General features: G+C 51.8%; 2 protein-coding genes and 1 long non-coding RNA gene across 5 annotated transcripts; 2 read left to right on the top strand and 1 right to left on the bottom strand.

The window, feature by feature from the left end:
* The first annotated feature begins 8,353 nt into the window (after positions 1-8,353).
* Positions 8,354-13,918, top strand: LOC117067878. The gene is made up of 3 exons (XR_004430876.1): positions 8,354-8,581; positions 9,289-9,418; positions 13,597-13,918. It is a non-coding gene; the product is annotated as an uncharacterized LOC117067878 (long non-coding RNA).
* On the bottom strand, positions 10,385-17,156 carry ZMYND15 (zinc finger MYND-type containing 15). 2 transcript variants are annotated; one of them, XM_033185003.1, is made up of 14 exons: positions 16,388-17,156; positions 15,272-15,887; positions 14,591-14,825; positions 14,342-14,497; positions 13,917-14,077; positions 12,945-13,097; positions 12,552-12,632; positions 12,293-12,409; positions 12,121-12,209; positions 11,932-12,030; positions 11,619-11,772; positions 11,471-11,529; positions 11,037-11,197; positions 10,385-10,677 (listed from the first exon to the last, which is right to left on the bottom strand). In XM_033185003.1, exons 1-14 carry the CDS (start codon positions 16,997-16,999, stop codon positions 10,506-10,508), a joined length of 2,865 nt encoding a protein of 954 aa, XP_033040894.1. In that variant the 5' UTR covers positions 17,000-17,156; the 3' UTR covers positions 10,385-10,505. The 2 variants fall into 2 exon arrangements, with proteins under 2 accessions (XP_033040894.1, XP_033040893.1); XM_033185002.1 differs by having other exon boundaries at positions 16,355-17,156.
* CXCL16 (C-X-C motif chemokine ligand 16) lies at positions 16,481-22,894 on the top strand. 2 transcript variants are annotated; one of them, XM_033185005.1, is made up of 6 exons: positions 16,481-17,161; positions 17,497-17,635; positions 17,912-17,994; positions 21,531-21,947; positions 22,386-22,449; positions 22,554-22,894. In XM_033185005.1, the coding sequence occupies exons 1-5, from the start codon at positions 17,020-17,022 to the stop codon at positions 22,430-22,432; spliced, it is 828 nt and encodes a 275-aa protein (XP_033040896.1). In that variant the 5' UTR covers positions 16,481-17,019; the 3' UTR covers positions 22,433-22,449; positions 22,554-22,894. The 2 variants fall into 2 exon arrangements, with proteins under 2 accessions (XP_033040896.1, XP_033040895.1); XM_033185004.1 differs by lacking the exon at positions 22,554-22,894 and having other exon boundaries at positions 22,386-22,528.
* The last annotated feature ends 754 nt before the right edge of the window (positions 22,895-23,648 follow it).

Here is a 23,648-nt window from a genome sequence, read left to right on the forward strand (position 1 = left end):
TTAGGCCGTGAAGGAGATATGAAATTCCCCAATCTTGAAATTGTACTGGACACATACTCATAATGCAATAAACCAGAAATTTCTAATGTTTAAGTGACAGAAACCAACCTCTTAAAAAATCCCAAAACTGTTCTAAATAATTCTTTGATCAGTGAGAAAATTCAAATTGCAAATACAGATGATTATAAACAGACAGTGAGGTGAGGCTTGGTGGCTGATGCCTGTAATCCCAGAATTTTGGGAGGCCAAGGCAGGAGGGTTGTTTGAGGCCAGGAGTTCAAGACCAGCCTGGGCAACATAGTGAGACCCCTGTCTCTCCAAAAAAAAAATTTCTTTGAATTAACCTGGCATAGTGACATGCACCTGTAGTCCAGCTACTTAGGAGGCTGAGGCAGGAGTATTGCTTGAGCCCAGGAGGTTGAGGCTGCAGTGAGCCAAGGTCACACTATGGGGCACAAATAACAATAGATTGTTAAGAGCGTGTTGTTGTTGTTTTTTAAGAGACAGCATCTCACTATGTTGCCCAGGCTGATCTTGAACTCCTGGCCTCAAGGAATCCTCCTGGCATGGCCTCCCAACATGCTGGGTTTACAGGCATGAGCCACTGCGCCCAGTCATATTATTATTTTATAATGAACTAAGCTTGGTGTTAGGGGCTTCTCATACTTGTTTTATATAATCCTCACAACCAACCTAGGGTAGCACCCTGTTGCTGAGTAGGTACTCAGTAAATATTGTTGAATGAGCGGATGTGGCTCAGAGTTGAAGTAAGTTGCCTGGCCAGGTGTGGTGACTCGCACCTGTAATCCCAGCACTTTGGGAGGCAGAGATGGGGAGGATCCTTGAGCTAAGGAGTTCAAGACCAGCCTGGGCAACATAGGGAGATCCCTGTCTGTATTTTTTTTTTTTTTTTTTTCGAGATGGAGTCTCACTTGGTCGCCCAGGCTGGAGTGCAGTGGCCGGATCTCAGCTCACTGCAAGCTCCTGGGTTCACGCCATTCTCCTGTCTCAGCCTCCCGAGTAGCTGGGACTACAGGCGCCCGCCATCTCGCCCGGCTAGTTTTTTTTTTTTTTTTTTTTTTGAGACGGAGTCTCGCTCTGTCGCCCGGGCTGGAGTGCAGTGGCCGGATCTCAGTGCACTGCAAGCTCCCGGGTTCACGCCATTCTCCTGCCTCAGCCTCCCGAGTAGCTGGGACTACAGGCGCCCGCCATCTCGCCCGGCTAGTTTTTTTTTTTTTTTTTTTTTGAGACGGAGTCTCGCTCTGTCGCCCGGGCTGGAGTGCAGTGGCCGGATCTCAGTGCACTGCAAGCTCCCGGGTTCACGCCATTCTCCTGCCTCAGCCTCCCGAGTAGCTGGGACTACAGGCACCTGCCACCTCGCCCGGCTAGTTTTTTGTATTTTTTAATAGAGACGGGGTTTCACCGGGTTAGCCAGGATGGTCTCGATCTCCTGACCTCGTGATCCACCCGTCTTGGCCTCCCAAAGTGCTGGGATTACAGGCTTGAGCCACCGCGCCCGGCTGTATTTTTTTTTTAAGAGACAAAAAAAGTCCGCCGCACCCGGCCTTTTTTTTTTTTTTTTTAGTAAAGTGACTTGCCTAAGACTACACAGCAGAAGTTAATCAAACTGGGGCTTGCACTGAGGAGGCCTGCTTAGTTCTGTGGTTGTAACTGCCATGCGACTCGATCAATGTGGTTGTCAAAACATGCAGATAGGAAGAGCTAATGATTTAAGATGGCTTTAACCAAAACCTTTTTATGTTTTGAGATGGAGCTTCTCTCTTGTTGCCCAGGCTGGAGTGCAATGGTGTGATCTCGGCTCACCGCAGGCTCTGCCTCCCAGGTTCAAGTGATTCTCCTGCCTCAGTCTCCTGAGTAGCTGAGATTACAGGCATGCACCCCCATGCCTAGCTAATTTTGTATTTTTAATAGAGATGGGGTTTCTGCATGTTGGTCAGGCTGGTCTCGAACTCCTGACCTCAGGAGATCCGCCCGCCTCAGCCTCCCAAAGTGCTAGGATTACAGGTGTGAGCCACCTGGTCCGGCCACCAAAACCATTTTTTCTGAGGCTTTTTGCTTACTTGCTTGTTCCTTCTTTCTCTCTTCCCTCTCTCCTTTTCTTTCTTTCACACCAGAAAGATGGATATGGAGTACTCACTTTATACCAGGCGTTGCTCCACATTCTGGGGATTCAGGTGGGAGAGGTAGGCAATAAACAAGTAAACCAGCTGGGCACAGTGGCTCACGCCTGGAATCCCAGCACTTTGGGAGGCCGAGGCAGGTGCATCACCTTAGCTCAGGAATTCAAGACCAGCCTGGACAACATGGTGAAACCTCATCTCTACTAAAAATACAAAAATTAGTCAGGCACAGTGGCATGTGCCTTAGTCTCAGCTGCTCGACCTTGTCTCAAAACAACAAAACAAACAAAAAAACTGAGGGAGGGGAGATGTGACAACAAGAAGAAGGTGATGGACAGTGGAAATGTGGAATGGTACATGGACTACAGAGCCTGAGAGGTGAGGGATTATCAGTGTGAGGGTACCAGAGAAGGGGATGAAAAGGTGGATACTGGTGGGACGTCCGTCATCAGGAGGTTGGAATGGGCTGTTACTGATCACCACAGGGTCTAGGGTTTGACTGTGGGAGTGCGTGGCTGAGGTGGGGTGGAGGAAAAAATTGTACCAAAGTGCAGAGGACAAGGAACTCAGTGGGGGTGGTGGTGTTGCTTGGATTGCCTAGGTGGATGTCTGAGTCCACACAAATAGAAACGTGATTAATGGTGGAGACGTAAATTTAAGCCAAATGCTTAAGCCTTTGATGAAGCTGGGAGATGTTGGAAGATGATTGCAACAAGGAGGGTTAATGGATGGCACAATCTGTTGGCATGTGCTTTAAAGATGCTTTGGCACAGAAAGACAAATATCACACTGGTGTGGCTCACGCCTGTAATCCCAGCACTTTGGCAGGTTGAGGCAGGCGGATCATTTGAGGTCAGGAGTTTGAGACCAGCCTGCCCAGCATGGTGAAACCCCGTCTCAACTAAAATATAAAAATTAGCTGCATGTAGTGGCAGGCAGCTGCAGTCTCAGCTACTCGAGAGACTGAGGGAGGAGAATTCTTGAACCCAGGAGGTGGAGGTTGCAGTGAGCCGAAATCAGCCACTGCACTCCAGCCTGGGCAACAGAGTGAGACACCCTCTAAAAAAAAAAAAATTAAGGCCGGGCGCGGTGGCTCAAGCCTGTAATCTCAGCACTTTAGGAGGCCGAGGATAGTGGATCACGAGGTCAGGAGATCGAGACCATCCTGGCTAACATGGTGAAACCCCGTCTCTACTAAAAATACAAAAAAATTAGCCAGGTGTGGTGGCGGGCGCCTGTACTCCCAGCTACTCAGGAGGCTGAGGCAGGAGAATGGCGGGAACCCGCGAGGCGGAGCTTGCAGTGAGCCAAAATGGCGCCACTGCACTCCAGCCTGAGCGGCTGAGTGAGACTCCGTCTCAAAAAAAAAAAAGACAAACATCACATGTTCTCACTTATTTGTGGGATCTAAAAATAAAAACAATTGAACCCACGGAGACAGGGAGTAGAATGATGGTTACCAGAGGCTGGGGAGGGTAGTGTGTGTGTGGGGTGGGGGGTAGGGTCAGGGAGGAGAGGAGGGTTGTGGGGGCGGTACGGATGGTTAATGAGTACAAAAAATAGTTTGAATAAGGTCTAGTATTTGATAGCACAACAGGGTGACTATAGTTGATAACAATTTCTTTTTTCTTTTTTTTGAGACAGAGTCTCGCTCTGTCGCCCAGGCTGGAGTGCAGTGGCCGGATCTCAGCTCACTGCAAGCTCCGCCTCCCGGGTTTATGCCATTCTCCCGCCTCAGCCTCCCGAGTAGCTGGGACTACAGGCTCCCGCCATCTCGCCCGGCTAGTTTTTTGTATTTTTTAGTAGAGACGGGGTTTCACCGTGTTAGCCAGGATGGTCTCCATCTCCTGACCTCGTGATCCACCCGTCTCGGCCTCCCAAAGTGCTGGGATTACAGGCTTGAGCCACCGCGCCTGGCCTAGTCAATAATAATTTCATTGTATATTTAAAAATAACAAAAAGAGCATAATTGGATTGTTTGTAGCACAAAGGATACATGCTTAAGGGGGTGGATACGGCATCTTTTATGATGTGATTATTACACATTCCATTCTTATATTGAAACATCTCTTGTACCCCATAAATATATATACCTACTATGAACCCAGAAAAATTAAAAATAGAAAAATTTAAAACAACAGATGCCTTTGCTTTGTTCTGGAGAAAGGAGAAATGTTTTGGAAGGGACAGCTGCCTCACCTGCAGGTATGTGGAGCCTGGGAGAAAAAGGAAATAGCTGCCTCCTTGGAGCGTTGCAAGGGAGCAATGTCTTTGGGGGAAGAGCCAGGTTCCTCTGAGGGCAAGAAGGCAAACAAAACCGGGAGAAGAGCTTGATGATTGGGGGATTTTGTTTTGCAAACCTACTTTAGGCTTCCAAGGCTGCAATGAAAGGATGTGGGGCAGGGTGGGGAGGAGAAAGGAGAGTGAACCCAAATGGAGATGAATGGAGTCCTTTGGGGTAAGTCCGGGTGATGATGCCTGCCCTGGCTGCTGTGGGCTTCTGGGGTGCCTGCAACCAACAGGGAGGTAAGGCGTGATATTCTCTTTGTGGTGGGAAATAGTTGTAGTTGCGTCCATGGCTTGGGATTGACCTCTTAATTTGCAATAATAATAACAAAACAACTTAAACCATTTTTATTTATTTATTTTTTGAGACGGAGTCTCGCTCTGTCGCCCAGTCTGGGGCGCAGGGGTGCGATCTTGGCTCACTGAAAGCTCCGCCTCCCAGGTTCACACCATTCTCCTGCCTCAGTCTCCCAAGTAGCTGGGACTACAGGTGCCCGTCATCTCGCCTGGCTAATTTTTTCTATTTTTAGTAGAGACGGGGTTTCACCATGTTGGCCAGGATCGTCTCGATCTCCTGACCTTATGATCCACCCGCTTCGGCCTCCCAAACTGCTGGAATTACAGGCCTGAGCCACCACGCCCGGCCTATACCATTTATTAAATACTTACCATGCTGAGAACTCTTCTAAGAATTTGCATTTATTAATTGCCTTTGTCCTCACAAGTTCTGTGGATAAGTACAGTTAATACCCCATTTTACAGGTAAGGAGACAGACATGGAGAGGTTGAGTCACTTATCCAGCGTATGAAGTTAAGTTGGGAGCCTTGATTTAAACTCAGGTGATGTGGACCCCTAAGCCTCAAATTTTATCTTTTTTTTTTTTTTTTGAGATGGAGTCTCACTCTGTCACCCAGGCTGGAATGCAGTGGCAGGATCTCGGCTCACTGAAACCTCCACCTCCCAGGTTCAAGCGATTCTCCTGCCTCATCAGCCTCCTGAGTAGCTGGGATTACAGGCATGTGCCACCACGTCCAACTAATTTTTGTATTTTTAGTAGAGACAGGGTTTCACCATATGGGTCATGCTGGTCTCGAACTCCTGACCTCAGAGATCCACCCGCCTTGGCCTCCCAACGTGCTGGGATTGCAGGCGTAAGCCACCGTGCCCGGCAAACTTTATCATGTTCGATTCCATCTCCCATTGTAGTGGTGAAGTGGGCAGTAGAGATCTTACCTGAAGCTCTTGGAGCCCTGTGGGTCTCCCTTAAGTTCCTTAATATATTTCAAAGAAAACTTGACAGAGTGTTTCTGATTCTTTGCATGGCCAATCATCAATGCTTTTAGTCCCAGCTACTTGGGAGACTGAGGCAGGAGAATGGTGTGAACCTGGGAGGCGGAGCTTTCAGTGAGCCGAGATCGCACCCCTGCGCCCCAGACTGGGCGACAGAGCGAGACTCCATCTCAAAAAATAAATAAATAAAAATGGTTTAAGTTTGGCCAAGCTGATCTTGAACTCCTGACCTCGAGATCCACCCACCTCAGCCTCACAAAGTGCTGGGATTACAGGCGTGAGCCACCACGCCTGGTGGCTCTTCTCTTCTTTACCTGTCTAACTCCTGCGTGTCCTTCAGGTCACTGGTTGGATGTCATTTCCTCCTGGTAGCCTTCGCTGACAGCTGTGAGGCTGTCTTAAGTGCCTCTGATATACCCCTAAGAGTCTGTAACTCATTATTGCACCAATTACACTGTACCGTTATTTTCTGGTTACTTCTCTGTTTATTCCAGGCTTCCCTCTAAGCCAGACACTTTCAGATTTTTTTTTTTTTTTTTTTTTTTTAAGTAGAGATGAAGGCTCAATATGTTGCCCAGGCTGGTCTTGAACTCCTGACCTCAAGTGATCCTACAACCTCAGCATCCCAAAGTGCTGGATATACAGGCCACTGCACCCAGCCTTTCAGATGTTTTGAACATGGTCCACAGTAAGAAATACATTTTACATCAGAATGCAGCACATACACATATAAGCATATATTGTATGTATAAGTAAAACAAATGTTTCACAAAATAGTTATTAATTGTACATGTGATACATATTTTTATCTATTCTATTTCATTAATAAAAGATGCTGCTTGAGGCTCACTAAATTGACTTCATGACCCACAGAAAATTGTATAAACCTGCATTTTGGAAATCTTGTCCTGGACTAGGGGTTGGCAGACTTTCTGCAAAGGGCCTATTCCTAAATATTTCAGACTTTGTAGATCATGTGGTGTTTCTGCTGCAATGGCAGCACTCAAACCCTGCCATTTGCATCCTGAAAGTAACCACAGACAATACATAGATAGCTGTGGCTCTGCTTCAATATACATTTATAGACACTGTAATTCGAATTTGAAATAAGTTTCTCATGAAATCTTTTTTTTTTTTTTTTTTTGAGACGGAGTCTTGCTCTGTTGCCCAGGCTGGAGTGCAGTGGTGCAATCTCGGCTCGCTGCAAGCTCCGCCTCCCATTCTCTCGCCTCAGCCTCCTGAGTAGCTGGGACTACAGGTGCCCACCACCGCACCCGGCTAATTTTTTATTTTTGTATTTTTAGTAGAGACGGGGTTTCACCATGTTAGCCAGGATGGTCTCCATCTCCTGATCTCATGATCCGCCCACCTTGACCTCCCAAAGAGCTAGGATTACAGGCGTCAGCCACCGTGCCTGGCTGTGAAATCTTCTTATTAGCTTACGAGCCATGCAAAAACAAAAGGTGGGCTACATTTTGTTTACTGTATCCTGGAAGTAAATGCTGGAAGCTGTAGTTTACTGATCCCTGCCCTAAACTGTAAGCTTTATGGAGGCAGAGACCATATATGTCTTTTTCCCTCATTGTGTTGCTAAGGTTCGGCACAAAGCCTTGTGCATTCAATCAATAGTTGGTAAGTGAATTATTAAAGAGCAATTTGTATATTAAGCATTTTTATTACAACAGTACTTGTGTTCATGGAAGAAAAATGAGCAGTCCAGTTAAAATGAATAAACAAATCCTTATTAACCCCACCGCTGGGAGATAACCACATCCTTTCCTATTGTTGTGTAATAGATGTCAGGAATTACGAAAAGATTACTTTTTGGCCAAGGGAGTGGTGAAAAGTTCTATTTTTCATCAGTCCACCAGAGACCCAGACTTCCCCTTTCCGGCTGTAGGAGGTGAAGCTGAGAGAAAAGATGAGGAGGGAGGGTGGAAAGTATGGGGGAAAAGCAATCTGATAAGCAGTTAATGAGCTCCTACTGTATGCTGCCATATGCCTGGCCAGGCTAGACCCTGGGGGATAGAGGTAGCACCCATCCCCTCTGGGTTGACAGTTGAAAGGGTAGACAAGAAATTATAAGTGTGATAAAGGTCATCAAAGGGGATATGCAAGGTACTATAAGGGCTTAATAGGGAGAGGGGTATCTAACCTCACATGGGGGTCAGGAAATTCTTCCTTTCCTAAGGAAGTGACATTTAAGCTGCTACCTAGGCTAAGAATTAGTTGAGCAAGAACATGGGCAGTTCTGGCCAGGAGCAGTGGCTCATACCTGTAATCCCAGCACTTTGGGAGGCCGAAGCAGGTGGATCACCTGAGGTCAGGAGTTCGAGACCAGCCTGGCCAAGATGGTGAAACCCCCATCTCTACTAAATATAAAAAAAATTAGCTGGGCATGGTGGTGGGCACCTGTAGTCCCAGCTACTGGGGAGGCTGAGGCAGGAGAATCACTTGAACCTGGGAGGCAGAGGTTGCAGTGAGCCGAGATTGTACCACTGCACTCCAGCCTGGGCAATAAGAGCGAAACTCCGTCTCAAAAACAAAACAAAACAAAAAGCACATGGGAAGTTCCACAGTGAGAGAGTGCATCCTTATTTAGAAGCATGTGGCTGCAGAGTTGACAGGGGAAGGAAATGGCATGAGATGAGCCTGCAGAGACTGGCAGGGGCCACATCAGCAGAGCCTTGTGATCTCCATCTTCTAACTACCCGTTGACAGGAGCTGAAGAAGATACATGAACACATTAAAAACGCCCTGAGGAAGTCATCAGCCAGCTCCAGAGTGAGGAACATTCTACGGGACAAATGATTCTGCATCTTGCCAAATCAGTGTCATGAAATAAAAAATAAAAGTCAAGGAGGTATGTTATAAAATGAAAGAGACTTAAGAGTAACATCAACAGGACTTAATTGTTCACCTTAGTCCCTCGGTTAAGGTGGTATCTCCCGGATTTCTCCTCTGTCTTTCCCTTTCTATACTTAGTGACTGAAATCATTAAGGCAGCCCACACTGTAAGAGCTAAGGGAAGTCACTGAAGGGACTGAAGCAAGGGAGAAATGAGGTCAGATGTCTTTTTTTTTTTTTTTTTTTTTTTTTTTGAGACAGAGTCTCACTCTGTAGCCAGGCTGGAGTGCAGTGGATCTCGGCTGCAACCTCCACCTCCCAGTTTCAAGTGATTCTCCTGCTTCAACCACCTGAGTAGCTGGGATTACAGGCACGTGCTACCACACCTGGTTAAATTTTTTTCTTTTTTTTTTTTTTTGAGACGAGTCTTGCTCTTGTTACCCAGGCTGGAGTGCAATGGCACGATCTTGGCTCACCGCAACCTCCGCCTCCCAGGTTCAAATGATTCTCCTGCCTCAGCCTCCCGAGTAGCTGGGATTACAGGCGTGCGCCACCACGCCCGGCTCATTTTGTATTTTTAGTAGAGATGGGAGTTTCTCCATGTTGGCCAGGCTGGTCTCGAACTCCCGACTTCAGGTGATCTGCCTGCCTCGGCCTCCCAAAGTGTTGGGATTACAGGTGTGAGCCATGGCGCCCTGCCCTCAGATGTCTTTTTTTTTTTAGGAGGAATACTTTGGGCTGCAATGTGGCGATGAGATATGGTGGAGTTTGCAGCGGGGATGGACATACCTTGATGGACTTGAGTGATTTCAGGAGAACAGCTCAGCAGGAGTTGATGATTGGAGATGATGTGGTGAGAAGAGGTGGGGAGAAAAGGTGGAGTTGGGTGACTGGGGCCTTTCACTGAATCTAAACCAAGGGTCTGCGTGGTGCTGGGAGGTGGTTTGCTTCCCTTGCCCCCAGGAAGAAGCCACTTTCTGCTGCTTGGTCTTTCCTTGCCTTGGTGCTGGTCCCTGAGGGTGACCGGGGCTGGAAAGCTACTGGTCAATACATAATTAGGGCCGGGCGCGGTGGCTCAAGCCTGTAATCCCAGCACTTTGGGAGGCCGAGACGGGCGGATCACGAGGTCAGGAGATCGAGACCATCCTGGCTAACACGGTGAAACCCCGTCTCTACTAAAAATACAAAAACTAGCCGGACGAGGTGGCGGGCGCCTGTAGTCCCAGCTACTGGGGAGGCTGAGGCAGGAGAATGGCGTAAACCTGGGAGGCGGAGCTTGCAGTGAGCTGAGATCTGGCCACTGCACTCCAGTCCGGGCGACAAAGCGAGACTCCGCCTCAAAAAAAAAAAAAAAAAAAAAACATAATTAGGAGAGCCATGGGATTACCAAGGAGGGTCACAATCCCTGACTCTAAGTTAAAGAAATGACAGCCGTCGAGGGGACTAAAAGGGGCTGGGGGAAAGTAAGTCATCCCTAACTCCTTTTCCGATGCGGGTGGATCACCAGAGGTCAGGAGTTCGAGACCAGCCTGGCCAATATGGCGAAACCCTGTCTCTACTAAAAATACAAAAATTAGCCGGGTGTGGTGGCGCATGCGTGTAATCCCAGCTCCAGAGGCTGAGGCAGGAGAATCGCTTGAACCTGGGAGGCAGAGGTTGCGGTGAGCAGAGATCGCATCCCCTGCACTCCAGCCTGGGCAACAAGAGGGAAACTCCGTCTCAAAAAACAAACAAACAAACAAACAAAAAAACTTTCTCTTCCTTCCCAGTTTAATGGCCCAATTATGAGCGTGTAATCAAAAGGTCAATGACTCAGTGGTTTCAAACAAGTAATTTTATTTACCTTTTCGTGTTTTACCAACCCGTCCTCCCCCTCGACCTTGAGTGCTTTCACGTTTTCCTTTCAGTGTTTGGGAGGGGGTCTACTACGGTATCAGCATTCATCTCCGCCGGCGGGCCCCCCGCCCGGGTTTCTTTTCTCCTCGGCGCCTTCGGGTAAGGGCAGGAGGAGCGGAGGGAGTTGGGGACCGGGGTGGGGGGCCGGGCGCCTGGCGGGCCCCGCTCCCTTGCGCAGGCTTGTAAACCAGGTGGAAGATGAAGGCATTGCAGTACCTGCGGGGGGCGCGGGGCGCAGTCAGAGACCAGGGGGCGGGGCTCCAGGGGCGGGGCTTGCCCCTCTGAGTTCCAGGGCGTGGTGCTAGCCTCAGGGTTGGGTCTGTTGGAGGGTCGCGGGGTCTTTTGTGGGTTGCGGAGATTCCGTGAGCTAGATCTAAAGAGGGGTGTGCTGGGGGATGTCGAGACCTCCCATGGGGGCGACGAGTTAGTGGGGGCAGAGAAGGCAGGTTGCTGGGCTGGGGGCAGGAGGGTCCCAGGACAGCAGGGACCAGGGCAGAGGTGGGTCTTTGTGGATGTGGAGCCAGAGAGTAAGAGAAGTTAAGGGTCAGGAGGGAAATAGGGTCGCAGGCCCTTACCAGGGCATGCAGTTGTCGGCCGCTCTGAGGCGAAAGGGGGAGCGGAAGGGGTTGGGCTGGGGAGGGCTGGTGCCCCCTCCAGTGGCCACCGCCATGGTCTGGTCGTCCATCACACAGCCGTACTCGCTGCTTTCGGTGAAGAAGGCTGGCACTCGGAGGGACTGGGGTGGGGCGAGACTCGCTCTGAGAGGCCCCTCCCCAGATCCGTCCCGGCAGCCAGAATGACAGACAGGGCTGAAAGCCCCGGGACAGACACGGCGGAGGGGAGCAGGGGGAGGACCGAGACAGACAGAGAGAGAGGCAGGGGGACCCGTGGGCGCTCCCCAGGTTTGTGGAGCAGGTGATGGTGAAGAGGAGAGCCCAGAGACTTTCAGAAACGGAGATGGGGAGGGGCCAGGAGGGGAGAGAAGTTCCCTTTTGCCCCCATTGCCCACCTGTAACCGTGGCAGAGAGCTCAGCCACGTATCCTTGAGACCAAACCCGGAGTTAAATCCTGCAGACAGAGAGGAGGGAGAAGCTGGCTCCCATGGTGGCTTCTCTCCCACCTTCCCCACATGCCTACCCCGAGACCTAGGCTCTTACCAATAACCAGGTCGGGCTTGGGCCCCTGGAGCAGGTGGTAGGGCCTTGCTGACACCTTGATCTGCAGGTCCCTGCGGGCTCCCTTCTCCTTAGTGCCAGAGCTGGGCCGTGCTGATATGCCAGAACCAGGACGGACAGACACCTCGGGGCCGTCCTGAGGGGCCAGGAGTGGGGTGCAAAAGCCACTAGAAGTCAGGGAACTGGAGGATGCACCAGGCAAGATGGGGAGTTGGTGGGGGGCAGAAGGGCAGGGCCCGACCAGGAGGTCACTGGAGGGGTCAGGGCTGAAAAGCAGGGCCCCCTCAGCCCTCACCCTCTGCAGGGTAAAATGCTGCTGGTCACTTTCGGGGGGCAGGCCATCACCTACAAACTGCAGCTCCAGGGCCACATGGGGGAGCAGGACCAAGAGCTCCTGAAGGAGAGAAAGAAGGACAGATCTGGGTTCCACCCTGTGCCCACCCCCATACCAAAATACCCAACCTTCGGGCCTGGGGTGACTTACCCAAAACACCATGACGAGGTCAAACTCCTTCCCGGCCTCCACCACGTGGATCTTCAGTGATTGTTTGTTTTGGATGTTGAGCTCAGGGACTGGGTGAGAAGCCAGTGCATTAAGGATGTGGGCCATTCTCACTCCCCCATCTTCCCCCCACCCCCTACTCCGCTCTCCTTACAGGACTGGGGCACCAGGTGGGTGATGACGTAGTACACGGTGAGCGGGTAGGTGAGAAGCACAGCTGTGGGGGAGTCCAAGCTGAGGCCCCGCCATGTGTAGTAATCCTGCCATGAGCCTGGGAGGAGGGGGTTACGAGAGGACCTGTCCCTGGGCTCCACCTCCTCTAGTCTAATAGGCCGCTTCTTCACAGCCACCCAGGCTCTGGTTCTTCGGTCCTTGGCCCTACCCCTAGCTCCCACAGGGCCCCTGCAGCTCACCAAAAAGAGCCCGGGGTGGATCTGGGGGCACAGGAGGCATCAGAGCAGGCCCGTCCCCCTGGAGAAGCTGGTAGGGGTCTCCTGAGAGGATGAAAGAAAGAGGGGCCTGGGGTCAGGGAGACCCCCACCTGACCCATCTCCTTCTTTCTTCCAAAGGAGCTGTATTCCCTGAGAGAGCTGTAGTAAGAGGAATGGGGGTTTGTGTAGGGACGGGGCCTGTGGGTGGAGTTGGTAGGGGTGATTCCATTGAGGGCTGGGAAAGGCCTGAAATGGCCCTGGTGCTGTTGGTAGGGGTCAGTGTGAATGTGGAGGGATTATCTGGGACCCAGACAACTTCTTCCCCGTCCTTTCCTCTATGCCGAGGGGCCCAAGCCTGAAGAGAGACCCACGCACCACCGCGAAGAAGGCTGAGGGATGGCATGCTGCCTCGGGGGTGCCTGGAGGAGCCAGGGCCTGGAATCAGCATGCTGAGCTGGGTCCAGTAGCCACGAGTGAGGCCCCGGGAGGCCAGGAAGGCCTCCTTGTTGAAGGTTTCACTAGTCACCTCTGGAGAAGGAGAAGGGGAGGAGTTGAGGTGCTGGGCTAGAACCCCAGACTTTTTTTTTTTTTTTTTGAGTCTTGCTCTGTCACGCAAGCTAGAGTGCAGTGGCGTGATCACGGATCACTGCAGTCTCGACCTCTTGGGCTCAAACGATTCTCCCACCTCAGCCTCCTGAGAATTGTGACCACAAGCGTGTGCACCATGCCTGGCTAATTTTTTCTATTTTTTGTAGAGAAAGAGTTTATGTTGCCCAGATTGATCTCAAAGTTGGCCTCAAGTTGGCCTCCCAAAGTGCTGGGATTACAGGTGTGAACCATTGACTGGTCTACAACCCCAGACTTGAACTCTCCACAGCCTCCCGCAAGTACTCTGGTTCTAAGTCTGGTTCCAGTCAGGCAGGGAACTACCATTGCTCAGTGTCTCCAGTGTACCAGGCACCAAGCCAAGATAATCCTTATAATAATTCCATGGGCCTTTACGTACGTTCATATCCCTCTTTTATAGATGAGGACACGGAGGCTTCAGGAAGCAAAGTGGTTTAAGGTCACACTGCCAGATAGTGGTGGAGTCGGGAAGCAAGTAAGTGTTTGGATCCCTGTCCCCCAGTCCCTGCACTCTCTCAGGGACTTAGACACTCAGTCCTCGGCTGCAGAGACCCTGTTTCCAGCCCCAAACACCCAGCCCCTGCCCTTGTTCCAGGGATCTAGGCTCTAGCCCCAGACTCTTCAGCCTTCAACTCCAGGACCCTGTTCCCAGACATCTAATTCCCAGTCTCAAAGACCCGGTCCCAGTTTCCCCCAACCATTCTGACCTCCTTATGGTACCTGCGGCGTAGGTAAAAGGCAGGGCTGCCAGTTCTCCTGCCCGATCCATGAAGGCTGCAAGTCTTGGGCACCAAAATCGGTGGCTCACATCATCTGGGCACCGCCGCCAGTCAGCCCGGAGACAAGCCTCTCCACAATACAAGACAGCACTACACTGGGGGCTGAGGACACAGTGGGTGGTGGGCACCTAGTGTTAACCTCTGTAGGCCCTGTCTGCTGTCCATCTGCCCAGCAGCTGCTCATATGTCCCTCGGTCTGTCTGTCTTACACCCTCTAACCGCGTGTAATAGCCTGTATTATTTCATCTGCATCTTCTCATGTCTCTGCCCCTCCTTCTGTCTGCTAGGCCCCCCCACCACCCTGCTTTCTTTCTATTTGCCTGACTGTTGGGGTCTTCCTCTCCCCGTAGCTTTTGGGCTGCTCACCAGGGTGTCAACTTCACTTCAAAGCTGTGCCTGTGACAAACGTGGCAGGTTTGAGCGCGAAGGGAAGCAAAGGTGAAGCCTGGCCGGGGACCCCATGTCCGCATTGGGGTCTTGGCTAACTTCACCCCTAGCCTTGGAACCAAGCTCTCCAGCTCTCTAAATAGGGGGGAAGACGGAATCAGGCTGGAGGGGGTGCTTGGGAATCCAGGGCCCCAGCCCTCCCCAGCCTCAGATACCAGATTTCTATACCGATGCAGCCGGGCATCTCCCACAGTAAGCTGTTGGGGCTTTCGGGGGTCCCCAGAGCCCATGGGACAGGCCATGCTGTGACAGAGGAGAGCATAGGCCCGAGGAGCCAGGTTCTCAGTCCCTGAGCCCCAGCTGGCAGTTCCCTGGGCTCCATCCACTAGCAGATCAATGCCCAAGATGGTGCCATGCTCATCCGTCACAAGTAGGAGACAGGAAAGGTGCAGGGGGGCAGCCTCTGCGGAAAGAGGGAAAAGTTGAGGTGGTAGGGGACAGCGAGAGACAAATGTGGTCAGGGTCAGGAGTACCAAACTCAGATACCTACAGGGGCTAGGCAAGTAACCTCACCGAGTAAAGGGCACTGGGTAGAGAGGGCACACTCCTTCTAAAGGGGACAGCTGCTACAGAGGACCAGAATGCGCTGCCATGCAGAAATGTAGGCCCCCTGTCAGAGCTTGAGATTTTTCTTGGGAATGTGTAAATCCAGACTTCTGGATACTTTTTCTCTTGCAATGTTTAAACATTAAATTAAAAAAAAAAAAAGCAACCCACTGTGGGTCAGCAAAAACACCTTTTCAGGCCAGATTGGCCTGAAGGCCAGCACTCAGAACTAGTGGCAGGGGAGGGCTTCTGAAGGGAGGATGGCTGGGCAAGGGGTAGGGCAGGGCCGCCCTGGGTTCTTACCACTCCTCTGTCCCTTCGTCTTCTGGGGTCTTGTTTGGTTCTCCACCCTGTCCTCTTGGCAGCCATCCTTGCCACCTCCTGCCTCCCGGTCAGCCTCCTCTGACTCTCCTGCAGGGTTTGTTTCCTGGGGGGACTCCCTGCTGGTAGGAGCTAGCTCCCGGTCCTCCTCTGGTTCCACTTTCTCTGTGCCTGCACCCCCATCCTCTCTCTTCTCTTCTTCATCTTCCTCCTCTTCCTCCTCCCCTTCCTCCCCATCCTCTAGGCTGACAAAGCTGACGTAGGGGCTCAGGTCTCGCAGGTGGAGTGGAGGGTCATCTCCCAGGAGCTGGGCAGACCCCAGGCCTGGTCCAGGACCTGGCTCTGCCCCTTGCCCCAGGCTGATGCCCACACTACGGTTGGGCAGGACATGGAGCACCCAAAGGGCAGGGTCCTGGGGCAGCCTTCTGATCTGGGCCTCCAGCTGCCACCAGCGGCCCTCAAGGCTAGTCCCTACAGCTCCACGCTCTGCCACAAACTTTCGGAACCAGCCGAAGAGAAGGGCAGCGAAATCAAGGAACTCATCCCGGTATCCAGACACAAACTCCATGTCTTCAGGTGCACACGGCCCCGGCCCAGACTAAGCAAAAGAAGGGATATGTGGTGAGGGACAGGAGAGCAATGACGGAGTTTGGGGCTGGGTCACAAATTGGGGGAGAGGGTAGGTTTGCCAGTCACTTAGGATTGGATCCATGGATATGCTAGGAGCTGAAAAGAGGGTTTTCAGGGCTGAGGATGGGAGTTCAGGGAGGAAAATGGGGGCTGGACTTGAAAGTGGGTGACCAGGGTTGGAGAAGACTACTCAGGGATGAGATGGTATTTGGGGCTTAACATTGGAGAGTTCAGACCCTCCAAAGCAGAGTTTCAATTAAGGCTAGAGAGGAGAGAGGGCTAATCCTATCGGGAAGGGTTTGGTGGGGAGGGAAGCATTTTGGATGTGTCCGTGGGGTATGGGAGTGGGAGCGAGGGTGTTCCCTGGGCTCCGATCGGCGCGACGGGCAGCCCCGGTAGATCGAGCCGCTCCCGACCACCCCAATCCTCCGGTACCTGCAGCCGCCACCACTTTTCGAAGGTAAATACCTCGGGGTGGAGGGTGCGCGGGTGCGGTCGTGACGTCAGGGCTGCCCGAGCCCTCGCCGGCTGAGCGGGCGGCCACGCCCCCGGGCTCGGTGCGTCCGCGGGTGGTGGCCCCGCAGGTGCGCGCGGCGGGGGCTGGGGGCGACTCCCTCCACCGGGCCGCCCGGGAGGCTCATAGAGCGCGGCTGGGTCCCGCGGCGCCCGGAGCGGGGAAGTGAAAGTGCCTTGGAGGACGAGGGCCGGTCCGGCCGTGCGGCCGCCTGACAGGTCCGCGGGCGCTCGGGACGGGCGAGGCGGGTGGCCTCTCGAACCGAACCGAATCGGCTCCTCGGGCCGCCGTCCTCCCGCCCCTCCTCGCCGGCCGCCCGAGTTTTCTTTCGGTTTCTTCCAAGATTCCTGGCCGTCCATCCACGGAGCTCGGGCCCAGTGAGGGGGCGCAGGGCGCGGGAGCTCCTCCTCCCGGGTTTTCCCGGGAGGCTGGCACGGCGCGGGCCGGGTACTGAGCGCACAGTCGGGGCGCAGCGGGGCCAGGGGGCGCCGCTGGCTCGCGCCTCCTCTCCGGCCGCGACCTGGCGTCGACGGCCGCTGTCTCCTCCGGTCCTTGGCGAAAGCCATTGAGAAACCAGCTGGACGTCATGCGCCGGAGCCTGTCTGGGAGTCAGAGCGACGCGGCTCCATCCCCGCAGACTCCGCGGAGCCCCAGCATGGGAAAGGCCTTGGGGCCCGGTGCCCGCGTGCTTCTGCTCCTGCTCCTGCTGGTGTGCCTGACTCCGCCAGGTTAGCCGGGGCAGGGGACCCAGATTCCCCAGTCATGGGAAGGGGGTGAGTTGGGGAGAGGACATGAGGCCCACGGAGTTGAGGTGATGAAGGCAGCGGGGACAAGAGGAAAGCCAGCCAGCCGCTTGGGATTGGGGACAGAGGCCCCGGGACACCTGGCTCCGGGCGGAATTATGGATGTTGTGGGGGTCGTGATCATGTGTGGGGTGAGCCTGGCGCTCTGACCCTGGGTCCACGGGAGAGGCTGTCATGGAGCTGTGGATTGGAGGCCAGGAAACAGCGGAGTGGGGACCCTAGGCCTGGGAACGGGTGCTGCCCACCTCTGTCCTGCTCAGGCAAAGGCAACGAGGGCACCGTCACTGGAAGCTGTCATTGTGGTAAGAGAATTTCTTCTGACTCCCCGCCATCGGCTCAGTTCATGAATCGTCTCCGGAGACACTTGAGGGCTTACCATCACTGTCTACACTACATCAGGTAATTTCACCTGCCTCTGCGAGGGCAGCGCCTGCGCGGCCCCTCCTTGCCAGGTGCGTCCAGGACCCTCTCTGGTCAAACCTGAACTCCTTCCCGGCGCGCCTAGCCCGATCTCCGGGTTCTGTTTGCTCCCATTCCCCGAAATTTCATGACTCCGTCGCACCTACCGGGGAATTTCCCAGTCCCAGCAGAAAGGGCTCTTGGTAGCGACTTAACGCCTTTGGAATGAGGAAGGAAAGGAGGAGCCGCAGCTGAGGCCAGGTCTCTCCTCCGCAGGTTCCAGTTGCCTTCCTGGAGCGTGTGTGGGAGCAGCAAGGACCCGTGGGTTCGGGAATTGATGAGCTGTCTTGATCTCAAAGGTGAGACTTTCCCACTGCTCTTCGGGCTCTGCCTCCAGGGCTTAGCGGCTTCCACCTGACCGTCTTCTTTACCTGAGGCTTTTCTCCTGGGGCCGCACATTCCCAGAACCTTCTTCTGATCCTGTCCAAAGTACTTAGACCCAGTCCCCCTTTGCCAACGGGTTGATCATTCACCATCATCTTCATGATTTTTGCCAATTCATTCTACCACGTGTGCTATTGTCTACTTATTAATATTTTTATTGAAATCAAAGTACTATTTTATTTTATTGTTTTGAGATGGAGTCTCGCCCTGTCGTCCAGGCTGGAGTGCAGTGGCACGATCTCGGCTTGCTGCAATCCCTGCCTCCCAGGTTCAAGCGATTCTCCTGCCTCAGCCTCCTGAGTAGCTGGGATTACAGGCGCGCACCACCAAGCCTGGCTAATTTTTGTATTTTTAGTAGAGACGGGGTTTCACCATGTTGGTCAGGCTGGTCTCGAAATCCTGGCCTTGTGATCCGCCCGCCTCGGCCTCCAAAAGTGCTAGGATTACAGGCGTGAACTACCACACCTGGCCTATTTTTCTTTTCCAATATTTTATTATGAAAATTTACACATATCGGTGGCTCAAGCCTGTAATCCCAGCACTTTGGGAGGCCGAGACGGGCGGATCACGAGGTCAGGAGATCGAGACCATCCTGGCGAACACGGTGAAACCCCGTCTCTACTAAAAAAAAATACAAAAAAACTAGCCGGGCGAGGTGGCGGGCGCCTGTAATCCCAGCCACTTGGGAGGCTGAGGCAGGAGAATGGCGTGAACCCGGGAGGCGGAGCTTGCAGTGAGCTGAGATCCGGCCACTGCACTCCAGCCTGGGCGACAGAGCGAGACTCCATCTCAAAAAAAAAAAAAAAAAAAAAGAAAATTTACACATATACAAAAGTTGAAAGAATGGCACAATGAATATCCGATGCCTCCACCTAGATTCAACAATTTTATTTATGTATATTTTACATATTTACATAAACATATATTTTACACTATCAATTTTACAGCACTTACACGATATTTGCTTTATTAAGTATAATCTATTCATCCTTCTATCCATCATCCATCACCTTATTTCTCGATGCATTTTTTTTTTAATGGAGTCTTACTCTGTTGCCCAGGCTGGAGTGCAATGGTGTGCTCAGCTCACTGTAGCCTCTGCCTCCCAGGTTCAAGCAATTCTCCTGCCTCAGCCTCCCAAGTAGCTGGGATTACAGGCGCCCACCACCATGCCCGGCTAATTTTTGTATTTTTTTAATAGATACGAGGTTTCTCCATGTTGGTCAGGCTGGTCTCAAACTCCTGACCTCAGGTGATCCACCCGCCTCAGCCTCCCAAAGTGCTGGGATTACAGGCATGAGCCACCGTGCCCAGCCTCTTGATGCATTTCAAAGCAGGTTGCGGACATTGTTGTACTTCATCCCAAGACATTTCAGCATGTATATTAAGTAGAGTTCAATATTTTAATGCTTTCTTCTCTTTTGAGTTCCAATTTACATACAATGAAATGAATTACTTTTAAGTGTGCACAGACTAGTTTTGAAAACTTAAATAGAGGCCGGGCGCGGTGGCTCACACTTGTAATCCCAGCACTTTGGGAGGCTGAGGCGGGCGGATCACCTGAGGTCAGGAGTTTGAGACCAGCCTGACCAACATGGTGAAAACCCATCTCTCCTAAAAATACAAAATTAGCCAGGCATGGTGGCATGTGCCTGTAATCCCAGCTACTTGGGAGGTTGAGGCAGGAGAATCGCTTGAACCTGGGGGCGGAGTGCAGTGAGCCAAGATCACGCCATTGTGCTCCAGCGTGGGCAACAAAAAAAAAAAGAAAGAAAGAAAACTTAAATAGTAAATTATCCTAAGCAATAACATCTGTGAAGTCACAAGTTTGATGCACTGGTTGTATTTTTCTCTTAAAATAAATATACAGGCCGGGCGCGGTGGCTCAAGCCTGTCATCCCAGCACTTTGGGAGGCCGAGACGGGCGGATCACGAGGTCAGGAGATCGAGACCATCCTGGCTAACACGGTGAAACCCCGTCTCTACTAAAAAATACAAAAAACTAGCTGGGCGAGGTGGCGGGCGCCTGTAGTCCCAGCTACTGGGGAGGCTGAGGCAGGAGAATGGCGTAAACCCGGGAGGCGGAGCTTGCAGCAAGCGGAGATCCGGCCACTGCACTCCAGCCCGGGCGACAGAGCGAGACTCCGTCTCAAAAAAAAAAAAAAAATAATAATAATAATAAATAAATAAATAAATATACAACCTTTAAAATACAAAAGGTTCTTCCATGTCCTAGCTAAGTTTTGTACGATCTGTGTCATCCATATTGCCTTTAAGTCTGCCTAGACCTACATGATTTCCTTTCATCCTTCCAGTTACCCTTGCCCTTGGTACTACAATTATCCTCATGTTACAGCTGGAAGAAATCACTTCCGGAGAGGTTAGGGACAAGGGGCGAGGTTACACAGCTACTTGAGGTTACACAGCTACTTTACAGCAGAGCCTGGATTCCAACCCTGGTCTTCTGATTTCCCAGTTCATGACACCGACTTGTCTCGTGGTTTGCTCACTTCCTTGTCCCCTATCTTTTCCGTCTGTCACTGCCTTCCTCTTCTGGCCTTTAGCTTGATATCCTCCCTGACTCACTCTTCCCTCTGTTGGAGCTCAGAACACGACACTCCAAAACATGGCATCTTGGTCATTAAGAAAACAGCAGAAGTAAGTAGCTCACTCTGCTCTTTCCATTTTTCTGTGACAGCTAGCCATAAAGGAATTCTCTAACTTCATCTGGAAGTAGGTCATAGGCCTCATTTCAGAGGGGTCCTGCCCTATACTTGGAGGCCAAGAAGAATCTGGACAGGCCTTTCTGGTTCCCCCGTCCCCCATTTATTACCATTAGATCGTACCCTTTTTGTCCAATCATACTTTTTTTTTTTTTTGAGACGGAGTTTTGCTCTTGTTGCCCAGGCTGGAGTGCAATAGTGTGATCTCTGCTCACTGCAACCTCTGCCTCCCGGGTTCAAGCGATTCTCCTGCCTCAGCCTCCCACGTAGCTGGGATTACAGGCATGTGTCACCACATGGCTAATTTTGTATTTTTAGTAGAGACTGGGTTTCTTCATGTTGGTCAGGCTGGTCTCAAACTCCTGACCTCAGGTGATCCGCCCGCCTCCGCCTCCAAACGTGCTGGGATTACAGGCGTGAGCTACCATGCCCAGCCAATCCAATCACACTTCTATACAACTGTCTATTCTTCACAGCAAGCCTAAGCATAAAAATACACTTTTCCTTGGGTCTCTGGGTCTTCGTGTCTGAAGTTTCCTATGTCATGGAAAGCTGCGATTAAATAAATGTTACGCTTCTCTCTTGTTAATGTTTTTTATTTATAGGGGTATCAGCCTTGACCCTTGGGATGGGTGAGGAAAAGATATTACTTTTTCTCCCCTACACCTCTATCTGCTTTTTCACCTTTTCTCCTGATAGTCCTGATTCCTCATTTCTTTCCTTTCCAGAATGTGGACATGCTTACTTGGGGAGTGTGGCCCACCAGGAGCATTTACCTCCTACCAGCACCCCCATTTCTCAGGCCTCACAGGGGGCATCTTCAGACACCCGCACCCCTGCCCAGACGCTCCTGTCCATCTTGCAGTCAACCCAGCGCCCCACCCTCCCAGCAGGATCACTGTCCTTGGACAAAGAGCTCACTCGTCCCAGTGAAACCACCATTCTCACTGCGGGCCACAGTCTGGGAGTTGGGCTTGAGGCTGGGGAGAACCAGAAGCAGATGAAAAAAAATGCTGGTCCCACAGCCGGGACATCAGCCACAGTGCCCGTCCTGTCCCTCCTGACCATCGTCTTCATCCTCACCGCAGTCCTTTCCTATGTGCTGTGCAAGAGGAGGAGGGGTCAGTCACCGCAGTCCTCTCCAGGTAAACTGGACCTCTGAACCCTTCCCTCAGGGACCCAGAGCCCTCCTGACAGGGATCCTGACCCAGTGGCTCTCAGGTGGCTGGAAACCTGGCCTCTACACACAAGTATCAAGGTTGTCTGCACAAGGTTGACTCTGGGCCCTCTGAGGACAGTCAGCCAGGGACTGTAGAGAGTGGAAAGGGAAGGAAGCCACCATGGGCACAAGGACTAGTGCTTGGAGCAACATCACGGAGAAGATAGCTAGAGCAAGCTAGTGGGAGATGAAGCTGTGGGGGGAGGTGAGGGCAAGTCATTCAATTAACAAATTTTCACTGAGCACCTACTGTGGGCCAGGTCATAGGGTTAATGTCTTGATCTGATTCCCTAGTTGAAGCCTCATCCCCCCATCACTCTCCTTGATCTCAGAGCTCACCTCTCAATTTCTTCATCCTTTCCAGATTTGCAGCTTCATTATATACCTGTGGCATCTGACTCTAATACCTGAGCCAAGAATGGATCCTTGTGAGTGTGAACTGTGGTTTATTTTTACAAAAGGTGTTAATAAAGCAGATCAACCCAACAACATGGCAGGCACTGTATACTTGGTTTTGTTTTTCGTTTTTCAGATACGGGCTCTACGTTGCCCAGGCTGTTATGGAACTCCTGAGTCAAGTGATCCTCCCACCTTGCCTTGAAAAGCATGTGGATTAGAGGAGTGACCTACGACATCCAGCCTACACATATTTGTTAACATCTAACATAGGACTAACCAGCCACTGCCCTCTCTTAGGCCCCTCATTTAAAAATGGTTATACTATAAAATCTGCTTTTCACACTGCAGGATAATAACTTGAACAAATTCTATGTGTATTTTTTGTTTTGTTTTGCTTTGAGATGGAGTCTCACTCTGTCATTCCAGGCTGGAGTGCAGTGGCATGATCTCGGCTCACTGCAACCTCCACCTCCCAGGTTCAAGTGATTCTCCTGCCTCGGCCTCCCGAGTGGGATTACAGGCATGCGCCACCACGCCCGGCTAACTTTTGTATTTTCAGTACAGATAGGGTTTCACCATGTTGGCCAGGTTGTTCCGCCTGCCTCGGCCTTCCGAAGTGCTGAGATTACAGGTGTGAGCCACCGTGCCTGGCCCTATGTGTGTTTTTTAACTACTAAAAATTATTTTTATAATGATGGACTCTTTTTTTTTTTTTTTGAGACTGTCTTACTCTGTTGCCCTGGCTGAAGTAGAATGGTGTGATCTTGGCTCACTGCAACCTCCGCCTCACGGGTTCAAGCAATTCTCCTGCCTAAGCCTCCTGAGTAGCTGGGATTACAGGCGCTCACCACCACACCTGGCTGATTCTTGTATTTTTAGTAGAGACAGGGTTTCACCATGTTGGCCAGACTGGTCTCGAACTCCTGATCTGGTGATCCGCCCACCTCGGCGCCCCAAAGTGCTGGGATTAAAGGTGTGAGCCACCGTACCTGGCCCTATATGTGTTTTTTTTGTTTTTTTTTTGTTTTTTTTTGAGACGGAGTCTTGCTCTGCCGCCCAGGTTGGAGTGCACTGGCCGGATCTCAGCTCACTGCAAGCTCCGCCTCCCGGGTTTACGCCATTCTCCTGCCTCAGCCTCCCGAGTAGCTGGGACTACAGGCGCCCGCCTCGTCGCCCGGCTAGTTTTTTGTATTTTTCAGTAGAGACGGGGTTTCACCGTATTAGCCAG

Source organism: Trachypithecus francoisi, unplaced genomic scaffold (assembly GCF_009764315.1).
Source record: "Trachypithecus francoisi isolate TF-2019V2 unplaced genomic scaffold, Tfra_2.0 Lachesis_group20, whole genome shotgun sequence".
NCBI lineage: Eukaryota > Metazoa > Chordata > Mammalia > Primates > Cercopithecidae > Trachypithecus > Trachypithecus francoisi.

What these genes read in the sequence shown, in the direction of transcription:
- ZMYND15 (XM_033185002.1), bottom strand. Translation starts at nt 16,999, where the DNA reads ATGGCTTTCGCCAAGGACCGGAGGAGACAGCGGCCGTCGACGCCAGGT. An exon ending in GACGAAGGGACAGAGGAGTG is followed by an intron (nt 14,826 to 15,271) that starts GTAAGAACCCAG and finishes CTCTTTCCGCAG; the next exon opens with AGGCTGCCCCCCTGCACCTT. An exon ending in GGAGATGCCCGGCTGCATCG is followed by an intron (nt 14,498 to 14,590) that starts GTATAGAAATCT and finishes CCCCCTATTTAG; the next exon opens with AGAGCTGGAGAGCTTGGTTC.
- CXCL16 (XM_033185005.1), top strand. Translation starts at nt 17,020, where the DNA reads ATGCGCCGGAGCCTGTCTGGGAGTCAGAGCGACGCGGCTCCATCCCCG. An exon ending in CACTGTCTACACTACATCAG is followed by an intron (nt 17,636 to 17,911) that starts GTAATTTCACCT and finishes TCTCCTCCGCAG; the next exon opens with GTTCCAGTTGCCTTCCTGGA. An exon ending in GTCACCGCAGTCCTCTCCAG is followed by an intron (nt 21,948 to 22,385) that starts GTAAACTGGACC and finishes CATCCTTTCCAG; the next exon opens with ATTTGCAGCTTCATTATATA.